Below are 24522 nucleotides of genomic sequence, written 5' to 3'. Positions count from 1 at the left end.
GCTCACTAAGGTACCTTCAGTAGGAGTTGGTATTTTGTGATCCTCTGGACAGGCTTGATTAAATAAGAAGAGATAGAGTTGGCCAGACCATGTCTTTGCTGAATTTCCTAGAAGAGATAAAAACAGCAGTCAGTCATGGAAAACTGTTAACCCCCTGCCAGACAGAACCACCCATAACTAATTTTAGCTCTGGATCTCTGCATTTTTTTGTTTAGTTTTTTAACTCTCTTTAAGCTCACATGCAAATAACTGTGGTTTCAGAAAGGCTGGCAATAAACTGCAGAGTCCCCCTAAGGCCACTTAAACTGCAGGGGCCCTATGCAAGTCAAGCTAAGGCTATGTTGAGTAAACTACATAGGCTTCGATTTAAATACGACTTATCTGTCACATCAACTGGTTTCTCCTAGCTATGAAGGCTGAAAGAGTCTTAACATTCAATTAAAATGGAGTGACATTAAATTAAATTGCATGTGTAGGGTGTAATTTAGCTGTCTAAACATAAGCATCTAGTACCATTTGCGAGCCCTGGGGTAGCTGAAATATCCACATGGGAGTAACAGGTCTGACACAGTGCTGACAGACCTATGCTATTCTGAGGTGGCAGTTGCAGGCCAAGAGAGATACCCTTATGATACCTTTTACAGCACTGAATACTTCTGGTTTGTCACCTGAATCTCAACCAAAATGTCTGTGCTGATCAGTGTGAGGTGCTCATGAACTTCTGGAGACATTGCAGATAGGCACCTGGTGAGGTCTGCAAAGGGCCCAGCTGCCTCCCTCCAGCTGATTCCAGTGGGAGTTAGGAGCTCCTGAAAATCCTACAGGACCCTAATGCACATATTTAGCTATCTAAAAGACTTCAGACTCATGCCCTACAAGGGCAGATTCTCTGCTGAAATAGAACAGGTTGGAATTCCTTCTGTCTCCACCAGGCCCTGGGCGTGCCTCCCCTTGCTCCCGGCCATCAGGAAATCCTCGGTTCCTAAGGGAGCTGATGGGAAGGGGGAATGGGACTTATCTCCAGCTACTGGAGGGTAAATTTGAGGCTGTAAACGGAAGAAGTTACAGAAGATGAAGGGGGAAGAGCTGCCAAGAACGGAGATCTTCTTTCTGTATACAGTCTGATTTTCTGCTGAGTATTAGGGAGTTTACTGGTTTTTTTAGCTCCAGTGTTTATCTTTATGCTGGGATGCAAAAATAGCCACTTTTCACACAATGTGCCAACAGATTTTTTTTTTTTGTACTAGGCAAGTTTGTTTTAGGGAAAAAAAAAATCTCTGGTGCCATGAACAAGACCCAAAAGGGAAGGGGCTCTGTGTGGGGGTTAATGGAGTTTGCATGAAGCTGAGTCATGGCTGGCTCCAAACAGGGACAGTGTCTGCAGAGCACATGGCTGGGACTCAATTAGTAACTGCAGGAGCCAGCAAGACTTCGGCCACGTCTGTGAACTTCCTGGAGCTGGCTAAGTACACTTGTTTTTGTAGGATCCAAGTAATGAATTTAGCGCTATTCCTTCCTCACAGCTCTCTGAATAGCAGGGCATGCTCCCAGCAAGATGCCTCCCCCTTCAGGCATTCCTTCCTCTGCCAGGATGCTCCCTGGTGAGACTGTGCAGAGACAGAGTGGGTTGGTGGAGTGACAGCTGTCCCTGCTGCACAGGAACCTGCAGCAGGGAAGCAATAGCACTGCTACATGGCAATCAGACAAATACACTGCTGGAAAGGGACCTTCTCCCTGCAGCTCCTCCCTCTGGTCCCTGAAGAGTTGGAGTAAGATGGCAGCCTGCTGGAGTGTGTCCTGGGTTGGCTTTGTAACAACTGGAGAGGTCTGAACTTACTGTGGGCAGAGGTGGAAATTGGAGAGGTCTGTGCAGGGTAGAGCACGGTAGTGCAGACATTTCTCACACACCTTTAAGTAACATGAAGCAGAGAGATATCTGAGCTAGCTTTGAAGCAGCTGGCAGGTTTCAGAAGCAAGCTAGCCACAGGGCTCTCTACTTTGCCCTGCTTCTAGTTTAAAGCAAGCTTGGTTCCCATTATAGTGCACCATGACTCATCATTAGACACAATTTGGGTGGAAAAGTGTCCCAAGGGCCTGGAAGAAATGAAGGTATCTGACAGGCACCATGTGCTGGCAGTAGTGTGTTGCAAACCAGATGAGCTGCAGAACAGGATCAATGTGTAGTCTTATATGCAATGACAGAATCCCAGAAAAACACCAAAAATATCCTCTGCGTAGGGCAGCACAGCACCCTCACAGGACCCTCTATGGATAATATGGGGAGAGGAATACTTGAATACAATTTCATACCATAAGAATTGCTGAATTTACCGTGAAGCAGTGATAAAGTGCCCAGATTTTGTATCAAATGTCTAAAGAGATTCACAAATTAAGATAAGTCATCTAATTGTGTACAGTTGTTTAGTAGGACAAACTGCATCCTGAACTGGGTGTACAGACCAATGGCTTGCTGAGCAGACTGATTCAGCACTAAAAAACTCATGAAAGATTTAGGTTTTGTAATGCATGACACAAATCTTTGGTGAACAATTTCAGAAAAAAATATTACTAAGGAGAAACTGAGACCCTGCTTGCGCCTCTGCCCATTTCCTAAGGGACGCTCTAGCTTGGCAGAGAAACTGTCCAAGAGCCATCATCCATGCAGAAACACAATGCTCTGCAATGCTACCAAAGTCAATGACCTTTACCATGTTCCACTCTGTAAATGCTGGTCATGCAAGTTAAAGGTGCCCTGTGGCTTCTTGAATATAACAACTGATCTTTTCCAAGATTTAAAGGAGAAAAATATCCAAAATAGCAGAAGCATATAGACTGAACCAAACTCTGTCTTTGACCTGAGGACCAAAGCTCGCTTAAATAACAGGCACTAAAATCAACTCTATCACCTCAATAATATGCTGATTTCCACCAGCTGAAGCCCTTGCAATGAGCCCTGAAGCTGCAAATTTTCCATGGACTTGAAGGGTTGAGACGGATTACTGGGACTACTTGTTTTCATCTCCAAGGTGGCTTTCTATGATGGTTTATACAATTTAAGGGGTTGTACACTTGTGATCTTCAAGCAGGCTTCTTACTAAGGAGTGTTATTCTAGATGACTCACTCTCATCATCAGGGTGTTTTGGGAAATTCCAGGTTCTTCCTGGAAGAAAAGAACCAGCCATTTCCTCCGTACTTCTTGGACCAGACTGTCCCCTGTCCTGCCACTTAACCGCTGCCACTCCAAGATCAAGATAAGAAGGATCTACAGCTACTTCCCACTACCTTAGTCAGATTGAGTGACTCCTAGAGGATTTTTTTGGGGGGATAGCCATCTTTCTCTTTTTGCACAGGCACCACTGGGTAGCCCAGCACAATTCCCACCAATGGAAGGAAAACATCTCCCCTTGCAAAACAGCAGATGCTGATACATGAATATTCTCTATTAAGCAACATCAGGCAGCTTTCTAGCCCTTATACAGAGCTGGAGTGGAAAAAGCTTAGCAAAAGAAACGCTTTTGACCTGTGCGAACACCACTGATAGACACCTAAGGCAGCTCAAACCCTTCACGAGCCACCAACCGGTACTAAACCATTCAACAGGCTCAAGCGCCACCTCCTGGAAAATCCCTTTCAGTTCAATTCTACTTTTAGACCATTTGGTAACAAGGCAAAAAACAAGGCAAAAGAAAAAGGTGTTCATCACTTTTCTTCTGGCTCATGTGAGACCTTTCAGTGTTGAGTTTAACTGGAGTGCTATAACCATTAGCACATATGAAACCCAGAGGAGCTCATTCATGTCAGGCGGGTTGGATCCTGCTGAGTGGTGTTACATTTGTAAAAAGATTTTCAATGTTTTGGAAAAAAGATCTTAGCATTTTTTCAGAAAGCAACTAATTAAAGCTCTACGCTAGCAGACAAGCATGTCAAAATGGATGAGGTTCCAAAAATCAGAGGGAAAGCTTAGTTTAAAAGTACTCAAAAACTTCAGAGATTTTTCTCTGCCTACAAAACTGGGCTTGGAGCCCGCAAATGTTTATCACCAGGTGTAGTGCTTGTAAGGGAAACAGTCTAATTGCAGTCAATGGAGTCCCTTACTAGCATGATGAAGCAAATGTTTAACAGGGTGGGTAAAATTTGCAGAACAGGAGGACAGGATCTTTTTTTGGACTTAGGGATTTCAGGTCATAAAATCTAATGGGATCTGCTTTTCATTTTACCACTAAACCAGATCTTTAGAAAGGATTGGGTCTGAAAAATGCACAAAGTTCCCATAAGAATGTGTGTCTCAATTAAAAACTACTTGCCACACTGATGAAGATCACACATCACACCACAGCCTATCAGTTTTCACAGCATGTGATATCTGCAGCGGAATGAAAAACCCAAATGCCAAAGCACAAAAAGGAACCCGTTGCTCAGATGTAAAGAGGAGGTGTTTCAGCTGCAGTATGCGTGCTGAAGGAAAATGGCAATGGCTGCTTACATCAAAGAAAGTCCCTGCATGTTCCAGGATGAGCTGGCTGGAGTCAGGCTTGTTTTTGCAGTAGGTGACATACATCTGAAATTTATCTGCCTGTGAAAACAAACATCAAGGGAAAAGCAAGATAAGCTATTTCTCTGCTTGCACAGTCTTTCATTAAGGCTCACCAGGATAAATACAGGTAATAAACCCCCACCTCTCAAAGCAACATAAGAATTGCAAATTAAGAACAGAAGACTTATAGACAGTTCATACCTTACCTGAGCAGTTCTGAGGGGAACGAGGTGCACCGTGTAACAGTGGTGGGAGGCTTTCTTTAACAAGTGTCACAGAGGGAAGGCCTAAACTTCTAATCCAGCTATAAAATCATTTCTAAGAGCTCTAATGACGTTATACAGATTGTATCCAAAAGTCTGCAGGTCTCAAAACCCAGTCATGAAATGTTGGCTTTATCACCTACTTACAGATAAAGCCAGTGTAGAAACTCTGGGCAAAAGACTCACCTAGCTTAAACTGGCTCGAGCCAACATTTTTGACTTGAGACTGGCTCAGATTTGTGATGCCTGGCCCAAACTTGCCTTTCTTACCTTGGTTCAGACTTTAATGGCTCAAACTTTATGTTGTGCTAGGAGTGTTTTGCATTTAATTTCCTAATGTATTTATTTTTAAGAGGAAATTAAAAGCATCTGTGCACTCCTGCCTTAGAACATTTTCATATTACTGAACTCTGGTCTCAGGGAGAGGCAGGCAAACGGAAGAGGAGGATGGCCACCTTTTATTACTGTTGCATTTTTTTATACCACATATCTAAATAACAGGACCCTACAATTGGGCAGGCAGCTTTGTATGTATGTCTGTAACCATACAGACAGCTCTGGACATGTACTATTGCTGAGATGATGTGGTAGTATCTTAAAAGTACCATGAAGATTTTGCACAGAACAATACGTAAATGTGTCCATCTTTCATAAATATGTAACTTCTTCTTTGTAAACAATATTTCTGAATCCATTTCATCAATATTTTTGTCATGTTTTTAAATTAAAAGTCCATTTGAAATCTTCCAAACATGCTCATTTTTTTTGGTAGGTGAAAATGTTCCATAATGACTTTTAAAATACTAATTCCCAGCCTTGAAATACGAATAAAACCATCAGAGAAAACATGATGATGGCTGACTTGTGTGGTAAATATTTTGAAAAGAGAACAGCTTTCATACAGATAAATTACTGTAGCCAATTCCTGGAGCCTCCTACACCCACGAAGGCTCTTAGCATCAAGATTTCAAAGTCCTGTTGGAAATTATCCTGGCATTGGGTAATGGAATGAGAGAGCACAGTGGCTCAGCAATTTGACACTAATTTCTGAAGAAAAATGTTGATAAAATATGTCGTTCATGCCTTTGTAGAGGTCTGATGGCATGACTAAAATTCTCTAAGGAGGGTATATTAAGATTTTAAATGTCCGTCCTCCCAGGGCCCTTCGCAAAGAAATGAATGTCGCTCCTAAATACAGGTTTGGTTTGATGAAGTCCTGTTAAACAGGAACCAGCAGAGGTAAAAGCTGTGCTGGTCAGTGCAGGACAAAGACAGAGGCTCTGGAAAGCCTTCACACCACTGCTCAGGGGAAGAGTTAAGGGAGGGAACCTTTCACCCTGGGAAGAGGTGAAGGACAAAGTTGTAGTCCAGATCAGCTCCTAATCTCACTTATCACTAAGGACGTAACCCTTGCACCAATTCCCAGCTTGTTTCCGTCTGTGCTGGAGGAATTAATTTGAATAAATAATGAAAAGAAGAAGCCTCATTACCCAGGTGACGAAGCAGTGGCCCACATCCTCAGGCAGTTGTTCGTATTTCTCTAGTTCTTTCAGAAAAATGCTGAAAAAAGAAGACGCCAATGTAATTAGTTACAGTCAAATACCCAGGAGAAGCAGAATGACCAATGGGTGAATCAGTGCTAATGATCAATACTTGTATCTTGATTATGAGGCTAATCAAGTGTCCTGCCAGTGGGAAAAGTGTGTCTTTGCCAAGGTACGCTTTGGTTTTTGAGCACAGTCATGCCTGAGTAAACTAGAAAGGAAAAAGGTAGCAATCCCTAGTAGGGGGTCAGTGTATTCAGGACTGCAAAGTGATATTCAAGAACCAGATCGTGAATCTTCAAAAAGATCTTGTGCAGCGGTTCAGAGGAAGAGAAAAAAGAGAAGCTCAAACCTGCCAGCTTTCCATCACCAAACTCAGCACACTGGGCAAAGGACAACAGTTTAAACAAGCTTGATGCTTCATAGGTAAGTAGTAAACTCCCAAAATACAGATTTTGTAATCAACTTTCTCTCAACATCTTGTACGATGAGTGACATCTCTGTTTGCAGATAAAGCCCTGTACAATGCCTGGGTGGAAAGAGGAATGTGAAACAGAAGTTGCAGAAGGAGAAGCAACTGAATGTACTGTTTCCCCAGCCCTGAATCAGGCTGGGGGATGCCTTAACATCATCAGCCAAAGGAGAAGATTGTGGAGGACGCTGGTGAAGGCAAGGGCGGGGCAATTCATTTTAGTGTTGCTAGAAGTTTTAGTGGGAAAAGGATTATGCAGAAGCAGCAGGCTGGAGGAGGATGGGACAGAGAAAGGACAAATGACAGCAGCAGGGAGCTGAGGGGCATGACTGAGGGTTGAAGGGGTGTCAGCTGGGAGCAAGGGAAAGTCAAAAAGGAGAGTAATCAGATGGCATCAGTCAGGGTCACTAAAAAGAAGATATAGCACCACAAAGAGAGGGGAAGTGGGAAGGCAATTGGGTGATCCTAGCATAGTTTTAAATGGGAGTAGAATACTTACCTGTATGACAGGGCAATTCTTGTGGGCTGGAAGTCAATTCATCTATTACTTAAAGGCCTTTTTAATGTAATGTGTAGTTTGAATCTACCATCCTGATATGCTTTGAAGCTGCTTGCACAAAAACATGCATATGGCAGCCTCTGTTGAACCATATTTATGTGTCTGTGATGACCATATTTTGTGTCTGTGATGGCGCATTTATCTGGCTGAAGCACTGAAAGTCTTCCAGAACTTCAACAGAGAAGGGTTTTCTGATTTGTTTTTCAAACTGCTTTGGTTTTGACATGTAACTTGAAGACAGACTTTGAAATTCAGACTGAACTTGTGGGATTCAGCACCCCTAAATGTTAAGTTTGTAACTGCTATTGCATTCACATTATAGCAGGGAAACAATGCCTTCTAAGCTGATCTGATACACAGTCTTACCCTGATAAAAGGGAGTACTGTTAGTTACAGATTAAATACAGAGAGCCTCCAAGAAGTGGCAGGAAAGCTACTTATTAACCCAGATCATGTCAGCCATTCCTTTTTTCCCCTCGTGTTTTCCAAGCGATCATACTTTTGACAGGCAAGTTTCCAGACTAGATCTAGTGCTGTGAGATTGAAAGCATGTATAGGGCTACAAAGCACTGGTATAATATGGCTTTAACATTGTTAATCAGCTGAAGGCGAAGTTTAAACTAAGATGCAATTCATTTTTGTAAAAGAAACAAAACAAGAAATCAAACATTATTTTGCAAATCTGGATCAATTACTTTACACTCCCGCGTGCGTTGTACTGTAGGTGTTCACTGCAGACACCACATAGATGTATAGGTATACACATGCCTTTGGTTTCCTTGGTCAGTAAACATTAACAGAACTGTTAGGAAAACCTACTTGTTATGAAAGTCATATATCTCCTGAATATTGCCAAAGATGACGTGTTCTTTATTAAGGATCCCAGAGGGTATTTCTTCCACTCCACTTGTCATTTCCCAAAGGTAAGTCTGGAAGACACCAGCAATTCTTAGCTTTGTGAATAAATGCAGTGAAAAATAATAGATCTCCCTATTTTATTGCTAAAGGCGCAGGCTGACAAGGGAACTATGTACTTTGAAATTAAACAAACAAGCTAAAAAAAAAAAAATGTTCCAGTGTCACAGAAAGCTCTCCAAAGAAATTCAAAGTGCTGGTACTCAGAAGTTGACTGAGGAAAAAGCAGAAACATGCCAACAACACCTGTCTTTGCTGTCCAACTGACGGTGTCCAAAAACTGCAGGCAGAAACAGTTGAAAGATAAGCTGGATTTGCGACTTCAGTAGCATTAGATACATAAAAATCTCTTTCAAACTGCAGGAATGTGAAAGCTGACAGATTTCACTGAAATACACTCTGCTTTTTCCCCTGAATATCACAGTCCCCTTCAGGAACACCCTGCTGTAGAGCTAGGCAAGGTATTTGACAGTGCAAATCCAGCTCCTTCTCTAGCACGAGATGATCCAAAGGAATAGATTTGAATTCTTAAGAAAATGCTCCATGATTCAAAAAAGACTAGAAACCAACAAATTTCAGGTCAACGTGCAAATACATTGCTCTTTACTGAGTCTGAGGACATTGCTCTCACTCTGCAGGGGTCAGCACAGCTTTGTAAATAAAGGCACACTCAGGTATCCCTGGAGGTGCAGACATTTACAGACACACGTGGGGAGCACAGGGCATGGTTCTGCCAGTGGGAGACAAGCTCCCTCTGCTGCCCACCCAGCTGCCACCACCAGCAGGACATAGCTCTGCGGCTAGCCACCAGAGGTGTTATCCCCACACAGACTCTTGTCAAGATCAGCCTTTGCAATACAGTGAACATCACTACCGCAAAGGATACCATGTCCTTCCTGAAAATACTGGACACTTCCCGGGCCGTAACTCACCTCTAAACATTCATGTAAGTCCCTGACATAAGCTTTTTCCGTCTGAAGCAGCTCAGCCATAATGAATCTGAAAAAAGAAAGTATTTCAGGTGTTTTGGACATTATAGGCATTTGGACAATGAACAGAAAACAAAACATCCCTCTGTTGTCTTCATGAATCAGTGTATTTCCACTCAGCCTTCAGCTGCCTCACTTCGCACCTTTCAGCTCCATGAATGAAATACCACTTCATACTCTAGTCCCTTGTAGGGTTAGTTTCTAAATATCTTTTCTGCATAAAATTCTGTTAAGTTGTATTCCTGCAACCCTGAGGCGTGATTTACTAACTACATGCCCATCCTTAACAGTCAACTGATTCTCAGAATTTTTTTTTTCCCCAGGAGTAAGGACTTGAGATTCACCAACACCACTTGCATCCTCGCTAATAGTCACGGTACGTCACCCTGAAACTTGACCCTCAGTGGCAATACAGATGGATTTGGGAGACACCACTACTTTGAAGAGGCTTCAACAGCTTGGTATCTGACTAGAGGAAATCCAGACTGCTGGGAAGCCGAACAACCACATCTGTGGTGCCTGAGGCTGGGTATCTCAAAGTTGAAATGCCCAATGTTTTTAAAATGCGCCACAGGCAGACCAAGTGTAAACACTGTTCCCTAAAGTAGAAACTGTTTCTTATCAAGGTTATGCACTGTAGTGACAATTTCAGAGGGCTAAGGACCGTACATACAAATACTTTCCAGAATATTCTCACATGAAAATTAAGACAAAATACTGTGAAATTAGTCTGTTTCTAGATTTAAGTGCAACAAGCACTCTCCAAATATTTCCTCTAATATGAAATATTTCCAGTTCTACACCCACTGAAATTTGAACCTAAACTTCAAGTGAACTCTTGTGCCACTGAAACCCAGTTAACTCCTCTGGATGTCTTTGGAGTTTAGATGATATCTAGACATATAAAGATGCCTTTCATTTTTTCTGTTCATTTTACTTTTCACATACAGCCACAAAGAAAGCATGACAATGAGTATCTCCATGACATCAGGGTCTAATTGAAGTGCTTGACTCACTCCTTTCCCTTTCCAAAAGTAACTTCTGATTAAAACCAAAAGAAATTCAACCTGTATGTTCTGAAATTCTCTAGCCTACAAGTCACAACTTCTGCCCTACACCTGTAGACTTATCTCAATAGCTCTGCAGCTGGAAGGAGTTATAGGACTGTCAGTCAGTTCTGGTCATGCAAATATCATAGAATTACTCTTAGATAATGTGTCATGGCAGACTGTGAGCATTTGGGGACATACTCTTTCTTTCTGGCCGACTTTCTTTTTTCTTCATTGACTTCATGATTTGCATCTCGCAGCTTCACCTCCCGGTCTGAAAGACTTGCTGGAATAATATCTAGTTCTAGGTCCTTGTTATCCTAGAAAAAGTGACAGTACAGATTTTAAATTCATTGTAACCCTACTGTTGTGCAAAATGCAGCATGTTCATGAGATCAAATGGATAAGAAGGGACAAAAGTAAGATAAAGATACCAATGTCAGAAAGAAGGAAATTCAAAGAGATTTATAAGAACTAGAGTAAGAAGGGAGAAGGTGAGAAGGAGAGCGAGAAATGTTAAAAAAATGCCAACTATGCCATTTATTATAGCCTTCATTGTTACTCTTATCTAGAAATAGGTATTGACGACAAACATCTAAATTTTACCTTGCTCCTTCACATCTAAATTAGTTGCCTAGTATGGGGCTTCATACATAGTCTGGATTAGGTAGGGCACTATGCAGAGACAATCCCAACTTCCAATGGCCTTCTGCTATGGAAATACCTTTCCAGACTGTGGTTAGTAACTTCGTGTAAACCAGAGACCCTACAAGGAACAGTACATTTAAGGTATCTTGAGGGTGTAAGTGAGGGAATTTATTCCTTTTTCTTTTATACTTAATATCGAAGGATGGTTGACTGAAACGTTTTTAAGTGTTTCTGCTTCTGGCACTCCCCCTTAATACTGTGGCCAGGGAACAGCAGGAGGTTCTAATTTTTGTTTTGCTTGTGTTGCTCTATTACACCTAAAAGAGCTTAGAGATGAGGCTGGGGATCAATTTTTTGGTTAGTTAAAGGATGAGAGAGTGGAAACTTACAGTCAAAGCCTGAGTTTGATTCACGATAATGGTGTGGGAGCAGGATTTATGGCTTATGCTAAAATTAACACAGACTTTTATTCAAATAATGTGTTTCCCTCTCCTTCCCAGTAGCTGTATGGTCTCCTGGAGAATGATGCAAACATTTGTTTAGAAAGTCTTTCTGATCTTCATCTGTCTCCTCCTCATATCACTGATCCACCACAAAAAAACTTTTTCTCTTCAGAAACAGTTCTGAGCTTCGCTAGGTAGGTTGACTAGGTTTTAAGTGTTTCTAAGGGACACACGATAACCTGCAGCATTCATACCACAGCCTTCACTTCCCTCTGTGACTTTCAGCTTTGGTATAAAAACCCAGCAGGACATGGACTTACAGTACCTCTGTATTGATTCCAAGGGCTTTTTCCAGGGAGTAGCGGTATTTCCCCATCCTGAGAGAGAAGTCACGGTAGCGTTTGTCAACAGTGGTGACCCACTTCCTAATTTCAGTGGCGTGTATATGTCCTTTTTCTACAAAGCTGTCAGCCAACTGGATGAGGAGCTTCACTTTCTCCTTTGTTTGCTGCCCAAAATACGGTCCTTGGTTATGTTGCATTATTATAATTTCCTTTGCTTTTAATTCACACAAGCAGTCAGAAGCAGCTCACAATTTTTTCTACATCATTAAAGAGTGCCTGTACTTCATCTTATACAGAATCAGATGCTTTAAACTTTGCCCAGTAAAACATGAAAGGAATGACATTTTTGTAAGGACACTTATGAAGCTGCAGGAGATAGAAAAAGTCACGTTTTCAAAACCACACACACACAAACACATAAGGAAAACACGTTGGAAGTTAGACATGCCTCGTTCCCATAACCAAAAACTTATTTTTTGTGAGCCTTGCAGTAGAAGACAGGATTTTAAAAATCACACCTCATAAAATACATCAAGTTACTCTGAATCTATACCTAGGTGGTTCTGCAGACCTGTGTAGGCAGGTCATTAATACACCACATATCGGTCCAGGAAGTGAGTTTGAGTCACTACTACTCTGTTTCAGAAACAAACAGAATTTAAATCCAAATTCCTAGTCTACTATAAAATCTCCTGTCAGTATTTTAGTTCCAGTTAGAGCATTACAAACTAAAAGATGCCTGAACTCCAAAACATACCCTGAAACCCCAAACCTTCCAGAGGTCTTTTCTATTCCACCTGGGCTCTGACTGCCCCTTAGATACTGTGGTTTTCCATGTTGAGGAACATTGTGCAAATCCAGCACAAAAGAGCTAGTTATAAATTTTAGCTTAGATTCCAAATCTATCCTAGGAACTGAAGGTGCCTGGACCCTATGTTTGAGCCAACTCAAGTGCAAAATGCTTATAAAAACTGAGATATCAACTGCACAGACTGCACTCCAGCTGTGACACACATGTTAATCCTCAAAAGCAAAAGGAGAATCAGTCATATCCCCCAGAGGTACTGGTAAGCTGCTTTTCAGAGATGGGGAGAACTTTTGACTCTGCCTGAAGTGAGACATGCTATCAAGTACTTGACGTTATCAGCAATCTGGCCACAAATGGATAAATGCATGTCAGACCAGAAAACATCTAGCAGATTTCAAACACAAAACTAAATTCAAGAAATTTCACCAGCAAAATAAATTAACAGCTGAATCAGAGGTCATTTTAACAAACTAATTGAGTACTTAAGCAAGGCTAGGTATGGAGAAGTAAAAATCTGACTTCCTGTTATATTTAGAGGGTGTTTCATTCCCAAAAGCTACTGGTTTTTGCTTTCCAAACACTTGGTTTGGCCAGAAATTTATTTGGATCAGGAAGGCTTTCAGTTACAGCTTAATTTGAGAATAACATTAGTCTGGGAGTGACATGCGTTTACCAGATTGCACATGGCAGTGAAAATATTCTAGGTCAGCAGTTGGAAAGTGATTTACTAGTGCCCTAGGGAGCAAGACTAGATGCATCAGTGTAAGGAACAGCCAGTAATGGTCAATAAGGAACAAGGTATAAAACTCAATCCTAGACGAAGTCAAGAGTAGAAATAGTTTGGACACTTCAGGATGAATCAGGATTATTCTGATCACAATTAAATTATAAACTGGAAGATGATTTCAGGCGGACTGATTATGGGTGGTTGGAGGCCAGGAGTACTGTTAAAGGAATGTTGTACGGGTCCTGTCTGATTAAATTAACTTCCATCCACTGCTAGTTAGCTCCCATTTTCACAAACATGCAAGCTAAGGAAAAAGGAAGGAGACAAGAACACCACAAAGCCTGTGAATCAAACCCATGCAAGTATGGGCAGCCTAATGAGGAATTTAAGGATTACAGAAGATCAATTTCGGGACACGGTGAAATGAAGCTACATAATACCAAAGCCATGGTCTTGCTGCAGTCCGACTTTGCAATTTAGATCCATATGAGTGACTGTTAATACCCCTGTGGATTCACTGTCTGTGAATTACCTATGGTTTGCATTAATTTGTCTGAGGCAGATCCAATCACCATTCCTCTGTAAACCCCACCAGATTTCTCAGAATTGCTCCATATAAATTGATAGATTCTTGGTAATGCAGCTTTGTATTAAAAAATGTTCACCCCAGAGATTACAATCCCATTTATTTAAACTATTTTGTTAGGATCAGCAGATTATTTGTAATGAGGTAAATGATCATCTGTGATCAACCCAGCTGGAATTAATGAAACAAATTGTTGTTGTAATGACAGAAGAAAGACGGGGAATCGAAGATGACCTTGGATATGTTCAGATCAATTAGTTACTCTATACCATTCTTGTATGATTGTTTGAGGATGGAATTGGGGTATGTCTCATTAGGTTGCTGTGAAATCTGTATGCAAATGGACTTTCTCTTCCTTCTGATCAGAACAAAAATGCTCCATAAGCAGTACAGACCAAGGGGGAGAAAACCTCCTTTTTGTGCCTATGTCTTGCTAAAAATGAAAGATCACAGCTCTCAAAAGGCATTTATCTTCTGGGCTAGGAATGTCAGGAGGAAAACACAAAATCAAGAGAATATTATTACAGAGATTTAAGGCATTGAAACAGGATCATAAACACAGACTAAGGCAGATGCCATAATTAGATTAAAGTCACTGTTTACCTTGGCAGGTACTCTGAATTCCCCATATTCCTTCAGGAGTTCCTGAGTTTCTTCTGCTGATTCCCCTGTGGAGTTGTGAGTAGAGAGGTAATATTCGCCTGTTTCTTGGATCCAGTCTAAGGCCTGTGAATGTCAAAAACAACCAAAGGAAAAACAAAGCAAACAGTCTTTTTATTTCAAGAACTAATTGTCTGACAAAAAAAATCTGCAAGGTAAAGGATATCAAACCCATTGGGACTTAATACTGTGTATACTAAAACACTTTTTAGGAACACATAAAAAGAATACAGTAATCAAAGCAGGTGGGAGGGGATACAAAAGGTGCTGTATGTTTCCTAGGAGAAAAAGAAATGTAGGGAATTCTACCTATATACAGATAAATCTGCACACAGGGAAAGCAGTTTTCTCATTCAGTAATAGCTCAATAAAACATTTTGCTCTTATATTTATTTTCAAACAAATGAACAAATCCAGAAATTAATCAACCTGGCAAAAATACTGAGTTTTGTAGTTGGGTTTTGGAATTTTCTTAAATTGTTTTAAAAATCTACATTTGCTATGTTTTCAAACGTTACAGTTTTTAAATACAACTTGAGATTGCAACAGGAACCCCACACAGAGGCATTACACAGATACAAGAAATATTTACACACTGCCAGGACAGAAAGACAAAGTGGGGTTTTTACACTACCTGCTTGGCACTGCGCTCAAAGACAACATATTGTTGGCACTGATCTAATCTCCGCTTCTTCAGGGTCCAGAAATGAAGGACACGGTTCTCCCTCTGCAGTAGTTCACTCAGAATGGCTGTAGGGCAAAGGAAAACATCTGCATGATTAGTGATTCTATGAGTGCATACTGAAATAAGCCATAAAAAGCTGAATTTACTCACTCTGCCTGGACCGCACTCCCAAGAGCAGAGCCCCTAAGACTGTACTTCTTAAAAACAAGCATTGATTCAAAGGAGCTGCTTTAATAAAAAATAAAAAAAAAAAAAGGTGCAGTTGCAGGGTTATCTGGTAAAGGAGAAGATGCTAGAACAGAGTTTGGGATTTACCCCAGTAAATACGCTGGGGTACATGATTTCTAGTCCTTTCGTTCTCTTCTGTTGCTTATTTCAGGAGTCTAGTACTGGTTGACAAAGGACAAGTTGCCCTTTTACTACCCTGTCTGTTGCTCTGGCCACAGGCTACCCAGCACTTGGCACTACAGCCTACTGTCCCATGCAGAGCTTTGGTCATGACTGAATTTAATTCAGACCTGAGCCCCCAGTTTAACATACCTGGTAAGGATTCTTATACAGCTGTGCTGCCTGGCAACCCTCTATGTGCTGCTCCCTGTGCAGTTATTGCTGGGCTACAATTTTGGTTTGAGGCCTGGTATTGGTCCTCTAAACTGTTTTCTGTGTGACGGGGATGTGACAGACACCCAGATTCAGGAAGAGACTGGCAGCAGACCTGCTACTCCTTGGAGTCTAGGACATACATGTTCTCCTTCAACACCTGAGTGCTCAGCCAGACTGTATCAATTTGATAAAAGTGTGATTTAACTCTTTAAAAAGTACCATGGGTTTAACTGAAAAGATTACATGCAGAGAGAGTGCAAGAGATTTACACTATATAACTGACATAAACTGAGCTAAGGCATGTGTAGCTGGCAGCAGCGTGGCTCATCCCAGCCATGTCTGGGTACGGAACTCAGGTAGCTACCTCGGCAGGTAAGGCATGGCAGCCCTCCTGCCCTTATCCTCAAAGCGGAGCATCCACTAGAGGGGGCTTAGGCACACGCAGCCCGGGCAGCAGCCACCCTCTTCTATATTAAAACACTGAGTCTGGCTTCTCAACCACTTACAGTGGCTTAGGATAATTTACAGCACCTGTTAATAACCTCTCTCACCCTAAGCCCTTTCTGAATGTACTGATATTCATTGCTTATGTATCAACGCTGGTGGCAGCAAACAGATTTGGATGTATCCCTCCCCATTTACAAATGTGATGCTGATTATGGTCAAAAAAATTGTAATACTTAAGTTAATTGCAAAATTTAGCCCAGTCCCTGCTGAGGGAACTTTGTCTGAATGACAAAATGAACTTGAAGCTTGTCGTAGGTGCTCTAGATCAGGTCTCTGCATAAACAGTTTATGCCAAATAAAACTAATTTTGTTCTGTATTAATGACTTTGCTTTGGAAGCACAATAAGTATCCTACTAAATGGTGCTTCTATTCTGAACTAATGTGTCCACTTCAAAGATCTTCTGTGGATAGACTTGCCAAGCATAAGAATTACACGTTTGGCTTAGAAAAAGACTAATATACAAGCTGATTTTTATGTAAGTGAGTAATTTCAAACAAGCTCAGTGAGGAACACTCACAAGCTTATATCAGGTGCATATTTAAGGGCTTGCTGAGTCAGGATTTAATTAATTTTCCCGTGATTTTCAACTGTAGGGAACAAAAGTCCACAACAACAACAAGCATTTGACACAGTAGCTGGGGAAAGTTGAACGAAGTCATGTTAACATTGAAGAACTGGTATTGAAAGAAAGGAAGGAAAATAATCTCTTCAGTAGCACCATTTTCATCTGTGCATAACCAAAGTTCCCATCTCTCCCACACATACAATGACTGCACTGCTTTTAACCTGTATCTTTCTGCAGCTTGTAAGAAAGCCAATAATAATACCAAAAAATGGTTTATTTCTGTAGAATCACTTTGCTCATTCTTATCAGTACCTTGCAGCGTTGCTAGGCACAGATTAATGACTGTTTTATTAAGCAGAGGAGTGGAAACATTTCAAACATCTCAGATGTATCATCTGACTGTAAACGGTGCTCTTTTGACCAAAGGAAAGTAACTACAGGCAGATACTTTTGCTGGTGACTTGTTTGATGTGGTAGGACATCAAACAGGATTCCAGGGACAAAAAAATAGCAGACCTATCCTAGGGACAAACAAGTTTGGGGTTCATTTTTTTCTAGTGCTCAGCAGCAATAGGATGCATCTAGACCTTGTATTTGATATGTGCTTATTTGTTTATGCATTTTTAGATATTAAGGCAAAATAGTGTCTGATCATCTCAGCTGACAACCTACATGATGGGGGATGGCACAGTGTCACTCCCATGGACTCTCCTGACAAGAGAAGCCAGGCAGAGCCCATGTTTCAAATCCCTTTCCTTTCCCCTCCTCCCCCCACTTGCAACAGCAGAGTTCTGTATAAGAACTCATGCCTAGCAGAGGAGGCATTGCTTTCTGAGAGGCCTCACTACCGTTGCTAAAGGTGTCAGGCATATGTATCATTTTAGTGACAGCAAATGGCAAAACTTAAGGTGCCTTCTCAGCATGTTCACAAACTTTAGGATGACCACACAGTAGAGGGGGAAGCAAACAAAACCTTCAACGCTGTCATTGCACCAGCGCACCAACCTTTCACTTGCTGCTCGGGCCCCCTTGTATGGCTTGCTACTCCGGGCATGCTGACATTGTTCCGGTGGATGTACTTGAGAAATACCTCAGCGTTCCTTCGTGCCAGCGTACAGGCCTAAGAAAAACAGCCCCCACCAAAAAGAATCAGTAAAGATGAGCAAAAAAAGCAAAAGGCACCCAAGGGAGTTCTCTGCTTATTTGCCAGGGAGAAGTTCTCTTTTGTATGGGAACACGAAAGCTTCAGCTAAGAGTCAATAAACTCAGCTAATAAACTAACAGCCTCATAAATGTATTGAAACACAAGTCATTTTAAATATAGCAGCTGATTTTATTTATTAAGGCAAATTAATGACAATAATAAAACAACTGGTTGTAAAGAGCCAGTACATCACACATTTTCAATCTAATCAGAGCTAACCCATCTCTCAAGAAAAGTACTCATTGTTTCAAAAAATGTACAATCTAGAGGCATAATTTCTTAAGCCTTGCCTGCAAGCATAGTTTCATGTTGTATATCAGTTTTAGTGGAAGATGGGAGGCTGGCTGTCAATTGACTTGTCAGCCTACCAGTTCCACAGTTCTTACAAAGCAGCACCTGGAAGGCAGGAGGAAATCTCTGTCTCCCTCCTGGTGCTGCCCCGCAGACACACAATTGCTTCAGTTGTTAGTAGTTCTTCAGTTATTGGCTTGGAGGACAGAATTTGAAATGCTGGATGGTTTGTATAAGCCAACACCAAAATGCCGTATAATACCTGTCATTTATAATGCTCATCATATGCAATTTTGAGAATTTGAACTTTGAACCAGCACAACTACTAACATCCTCCAAGTGCAATGCAAATAGCATCTAACTAGTCCTGATGACATCTCTCTGAGATATACATTGATGATAATGCTTATTACCCCTATTATAAGAGTGCGAAACTGGCCTAGGGCTTATACAGCCAGCCAGTAGCTGAACTGGAATTACACCTCAGAGTCTCCTCTCAAACTCACCAACACTGCTCTAAGTTGACTACTTAATGGAGAGTTTTCCTGATTTATTAGAGAACTAAATAAAAAGAGACCTTGAGAAAAGCCTCCTTCTGTTCCAGATGTTTGCTGATCAGAGGGATGACGTGGTCTATCTCAGCTGCCGGCCCAAGTTTATCTCGACCTCCACACCAGTCTTCATCCCGTCTGTATTCTTGCTCCAAGCTCTCTAATACGCTGCACACCTGAAACATGCCCATAGCACAACAATTCAGTTCTCTACAATCATAATCAGGAGGAACATATTCAGTAAAAGTCAATGACCAATAACATTTCAAATCTAAATGTTTTGGACTACGGGCCATGGCATGGAGGGTAAGTGGGTATGAAACAGGCCCTGGACAGAATGATCTAGCAGTTGTTCTTACCCACAGGGATCTCTACTGTTTGGGATGTAATTCCTCTGGTTTAAGGGTGATGAATCCTTCTTCTCTTCCAATGGATAATCGGGGGGAAGGTCAAAAGGTTGAATCAAGGCAGGGGTCAGTGTTGGCCCCAGTGGATCATTCAGGAAACAATCCCTATTCCGGAAGGGTGCTTTAGATGTGTTTAAATCCCACTGAAGTCAAGGGACTTAGCACATACTTAAAGAAAAACACATGCTTAAATACTTTCCTGAAACAAAGTCTGAAGCTGGAACCAATTCTCTTCAGCTGCATGTTAGTTGCTCCCTATACAGCTTTTGTAAAGACTGATGGAAACCAATAGACATTAAATCAGTGTCGCAACCTAGGTGGATGCAGGTGTTCCACTGTACAGGTCTTACACAAGTATCTTCTATCTTGGTAGAATAATGGGAATGAGGTAAATAAACCAACGCAGTCTGGAAACTGTGTGTGCAGTGGCCTCAGACAAGGCTGAGCCTTTTGCGTTGCAGATCCTGAAAATGACTCTTAGTGGCCTGTGCAGACACCGAAAAAACTGCAAAAGTTTTCAGGACCATTTGGAACTTTCCTCTTCTCTTCCAGAGGGCTCTTCCTACACACTCCATTGCTGAGATTACTCAAGATCCAGTCAATTATTGCTGGGGGTCCAGCTAACCATGTTCACCCTTTTCTTGCTCACTCCTGCAACTTTTATATGAACAGTTATAATTCAGAGGACCCTACATGGTCAAGAGCATAGTCTGGAAGAGACTCCAGCATCACCCACTAATCCTCCCCACTATCACAGGCCATTTTCATATAATGCCATTCATGAACACATCAAACTCAGTTTTAGAACTGGTGAACTGAGGTGAACTGATCAACTTACTCTGCCGCTAGGCTGTTCAAGGACCTTATGCATTTGACAATCTAAAATCATCTTCTTGCTTGGATGCAAACCAGCATTCACCCTCAAACATTTATCGGAGAGCAAGTGACCCATGTGTTATTCAGGCACAGAAAAGCATTTCCATTTTACTTCTTAGTTCTTGAAAACTTTGGTACTCTATTGGACTTTGGTGACATAAAAAAATGAAAGTAGATGGACTACCTGGGGTCCACATCTTTTCAGAAAGGATGGTCCCTGCACATGCAAATATCATCTCTCTGTTAAGACAATGAGAGAAATTAATACAAAGTGGGCTGTCAATGAAGTCAGAGAGAAACCGGGCTATTTGAAAGCCAGGGCTCCACCAGTTATATCAAGAACATAGTATGCTTAGAGAAGACGGGCATGAAAAAGTTTGGCTGGTTGTGAGAGTCTCTCCACCCTTTTAGCTGCTTTTTCTAGATACTCTGAGAATTCAGGACCTAGTAAATTACTCAATCCACTGTCATCTAGTCAGGGAGCAGGCCGTTAAGGACCGTAGATCAGTTGTGCAGCCCAAAAGAAGATGACAGACTACATGCAGCAGTGAGTTTATGAGCATTCAAAGACTGAATGATCTTTGCCCTAAACATTTGCTGAATAGACACAACTAATGAATGAACTGGTGGGCACTGCGGTATGCTTGTCTATGACTTGGAAACAGGAAGAGAGACTGAATTGATAAATTACTGGCTATGCATATTTTGGCCAGCACGTTTGACTGTCTGAAGCACTAATGAATCCCTTAATGGTTTTCATTTCTCACAATCCTCCACCAGCAGTCATTCATTTCAATCCTGAATGCATCAGGGACTGTAAATCTGTTTGAAACTTCACAGTGAAAGACATTCATTAAAAGGAATGAATTCATCTTAAACAATCTTAAAAATGCATTAAACAAATGACACCAAAAAGTGGCCCAAGGATCACCTACAGCCTTGATGTTAAGGAAAAAATCATCTCTTTCCATAATGATATATTTAGTTGTGCTAAAAAACTTCCCATATCTGGTTCTCTAATTGAGGAACTAACTGTGTGATAACAACAATAGAAAATTTAATGGAAATCACTGCTGCCTTTTGTATAAAACCACAGGTTCCTGCAATGTCCATGCTAATACGAACTGCCTGGCTGCAGTAAATTACATCAGGCAAGGCTGTTCGAGTATCCACACTATGACACTAATTCTCACTGACTACAGTGTAAATGGCACCTGTTCGTGCCATTATTTGTGCCAATAATCCCACCGTACCAGCAGCCAACGGGAATGTGTTTTGCAATTTATGGACACCTGGAATGAAGTAAAGTTGTGTCAACATATAATGGTTACTGTTGTAATTATCTGTGTTGCAGATGGATTTAAGAGAAATCCCTTCATATCTTGGCATCTTTTTCGGCATGGTGGTGTTTAACTACTAGTGAAAACACTGGCTAGTACTGCTCACAAAGTAACAAGTAATTAGTTGCAAGCAGTTCTGAAGGAAAAGCAGATCAATATTCCTCAGAATTAACTCTGATATCATGAGAACTTGAAACTAAAATGGCGGGATTTCAGAAATTCTTCTCGTTGGAAAAGGGGACAATTAAAAAAAAAAAAACTTCAAGAATGACATTGCTTCACTGAAAACTTTAAGATTAATGTTATTGCAAACTGCTGCCTTTTCTAGTTTGGTTGGTTTGGGGTTTTTTTGTTACAATACTTGTCAGAGAAACAATTTTGACTAGTTCAAACTTTGGTTTCCATGTGTGGCTTAGCATTGCTATGCCAATGGAGCAAATGTCCTTTCAGTTAATTTTGCCAATGCTGTGAGATCCCTTGCTGGCAGAAGACCCTCTGCACTCAGGGTCAGAGTAGAAAACCCACACCTACTACTCTGCTACACCATGGAGTGCACCCACATTGGTGTTTACCAGCTGGGAGTCACCTGAGGGCTCAACACTGGCCCTATTCAGGTGACACAAAGGTTTATATGCACCTAATGGGTGGATGGAGGCATGCATCCATACATACAAACATATGTAAAAAGACAAAGGGCAGCTTTTAAGGGCAAGCAGGGCTGACTGAAGCCACATTCTTCCTACTTGTGGGATTACTCAAGGAAAAGGGAGAAGAACGAGCACTGCTCCTTAGTGGTATTAGCAGAGCAGGTACTTGGAACAGTTCAACACTCTGGAAGAGTGGACAGACTGCACCGCTGATCTTGGTGAGAGGCAAGACCTTTGCACTATACACTGGGAGCTAAACCCCGGGCTGTAGCAATATGCTATGATACAGATATATTACTGTTCAGCTCACCTGCTCAGAGGTTTTATAGAAGGCTACCGAGGCATTGACAAGTTTGAGCCTGTCTTCCATCTTCAGCATCAGCTGCTGCCAGTGCAGGGCCACCTTTTCAGCACACTCTCTGATAGCATCGGCATCGTAATGCCCAGCCTGTAGCAACACTTCGGCTTTCTGCTGGACCTGCAGGGCACTCTGGTGTGTCTTCTGTAAGGAAGTGGCATGAAAGAGGGACTGTGTATGAGGGGAGGAAAGAGGTTGTATAGATGTGCCAGATGTATGGTAGAAAGGTGAAGCAAGGTGTGAGCATGGAGATGTGAGAGAGTGAAACATTTTCAGAGTTATCTTCAGTTAACAGTTACTTTATGCAAAGCATTTTAGTTTCAATTATTCACACACATTTGCAACATGTTATTAAAGCTTGGGACAAGCAAGCACTGGCTAAGATGGGTTAGCTCCACCGATCAGCTACTGCCCCTTGGGCAACAACCCGGGGTGGGGTTCCCAGTGGATCCATTTTGACAACCCCAATGCAGGCAGCTGCTGTGCTGAGCTCCCACCCAGCCTGTAGTCAGTGCTGACCGCATCCCACACAATCTGCAGATACAAAAGCAAACACCAAAGAGTTGGCAAACTATAGGCCTAATCACCCAAATTTGACTCTTGCCAGGCAGTTTGCTGGCATCAGCAGCTTTACTCATATGTGTAATTTTCCCGTCTGCAGGATAAAAAAACATCAACCCCAGAAGACAGAAAGATGCCTTACTAAATGACATGAACTATATCACAAATATAAGCCCCTACAAGACGCATTTCTGAAAGTCCGTTCACTCATATTGGAGCTACACTATGCTACCTTTAAGGGCAGAGCTGGGGGGAGTCAAGCCATTTTCTCCACTGTTCCCCAATTTACTCAGTAGCCACATTACCTGCCCCATTCCCTAGCCTACACCAGCTCCTCTCAGAGTAACCAAGTGGTGGTTACACCTTCCTCTGTGGGTTGCTGAGAGGAAAATAGCCACCGGCCCTTCACAGCCTCCTGAGTAACTGTGTTCAGGCACGGTTTAGTCCAATATTTGATTTTAATCTTCTGAACAGAAGCCCTAAAATCTCCCAAAGACTCCTCTGTTCTGCATCCCATTTGTAACTGCTGCTGACAAATTCTCATGTGATACTTTTATGATCTAATCCTTGAACCTGGAAAGAAGCTTGAAATCATCTGGTAATACACTGATGAATAATGCAATGTAGAGAAAGCTATTAGCAAAAAAAAGGATTAATATTTGGCAGAAACATTTAGGAAGACGTTCAAGAACAACTGGTTAAATTTAATATCCAGCTGCTTTACTGATGTTAGAGTTGTAATACTTGTTTTAAATAGACTTTAAAGGATTTCAACTGAAAATCAATTCCACATCTAGAATGCCTTTAGAGAACAGTCTGCCCTGTGTGCTTTGCTGATCTCTTCCCCATATTGAGCTTTGAACACTTTAAATATTTAATCTAGTGTTTTTTTCCCTTTGAAAACTTATTTTCCCCTAACTGCGGCGTAACCCTCTTCTCCCTCTGTGATTTGCATGTACCACCAAATACAAGCACTTCCCCAATGGCAGCAAGCTGCGATAACACAGGCAGTGGGTGTCTTGTTCCCCACTGCTGTCTGGTGACAGCTGCCAAGATGTGGTCAGCACAGCTTGGTACCAGCCAGCTCATACAGAATTGATAGAAAACTTCTTCCTTTTCCCTTAGGAGCTGCAACAGCTGCTCCTTCCTTAGTGTGAGTGGAGCTGGATCAAAATAGGTCATTAGCTGAGATTTAAACTCTATACTTACTAGCAACACTATAATGTATATTGACTTATTTAAAGTTTACCAGAAGACATAAAGACACTTCCCCCCCCCCCCCCCAAATCAGGCATCTCTTCAAATCTCCATTATGGAAGTACTATTTTCATAGTTTAAAGTTTGGTTTAGTTTTGGTTATTTTCAAATATATATAAACCACAG

At 41.6% G+C, this 24522-nt stretch overlaps 1 protein-coding gene across 13 annotated transcripts in view; it reads right to left on the bottom strand.

Annotated features, from left to right (window-relative positions):
• The window catches only part of KALRN (kalirin RhoGEF kinase), a 536830-nt gene that overhangs the window by 152163 nt on the left and 360145 nt on the right, over positions 1-24522 (bottom strand). For 11 of the 13 annotated variants that reach the window (XM_076342988.1, XM_076342996.1, XM_076342997.1 and 8 more), the window contains 12 exons: positions 22531-22749; positions 18977-19126; positions 17910-18024; positions 15177-15292; positions 14486-14608; positions 11743-11925; positions 10528-10646; positions 9221-9287; positions 8193-8302; positions 6289-6358; positions 4485-4574; positions 15-107 (listed from right to left, as the gene is read on the bottom strand). In XM_076342988.1, coding sequence (XP_076199103.1) covers positions 15-107; positions 4485-4574; positions 6289-6358; positions 8193-8302; positions 9221-9287; positions 10528-10646; positions 11743-11925; positions 14486-14608; positions 15177-15292; positions 17910-18024; positions 18977-19126; positions 22531-22749 — 1455 coding nt within the window. The remainder of the gene's footprint in view (positions 1-14; positions 108-4484; positions 4575-6288; positions 6359-8192; positions 8303-9220; positions 9288-10527; positions 10647-11742; positions 11926-14485; positions 14609-15176; positions 15293-17909; positions 18025-18976; positions 19127-22530; positions 22750-24522) is intronic. The other 2 variants (XM_076342990.1, XM_076342994.1) reach the window with 1 other exon arrangement.

This window comes from Aptenodytes patagonicus, chromosome 6 (assembly GCF_965638725.1).
Source record: "Aptenodytes patagonicus chromosome 6, bAptPat1.pri.cur, whole genome shotgun sequence".
In the NCBI taxonomy this organism is placed as follows: Eukaryota; Metazoa; Chordata; class Aves; order Sphenisciformes; family Spheniscidae; genus Aptenodytes; species Aptenodytes patagonicus.
Note: the sequence above shows the minus strand (reverse complement) of the source record. Positions and strands in the feature narration are given on the sequence as shown.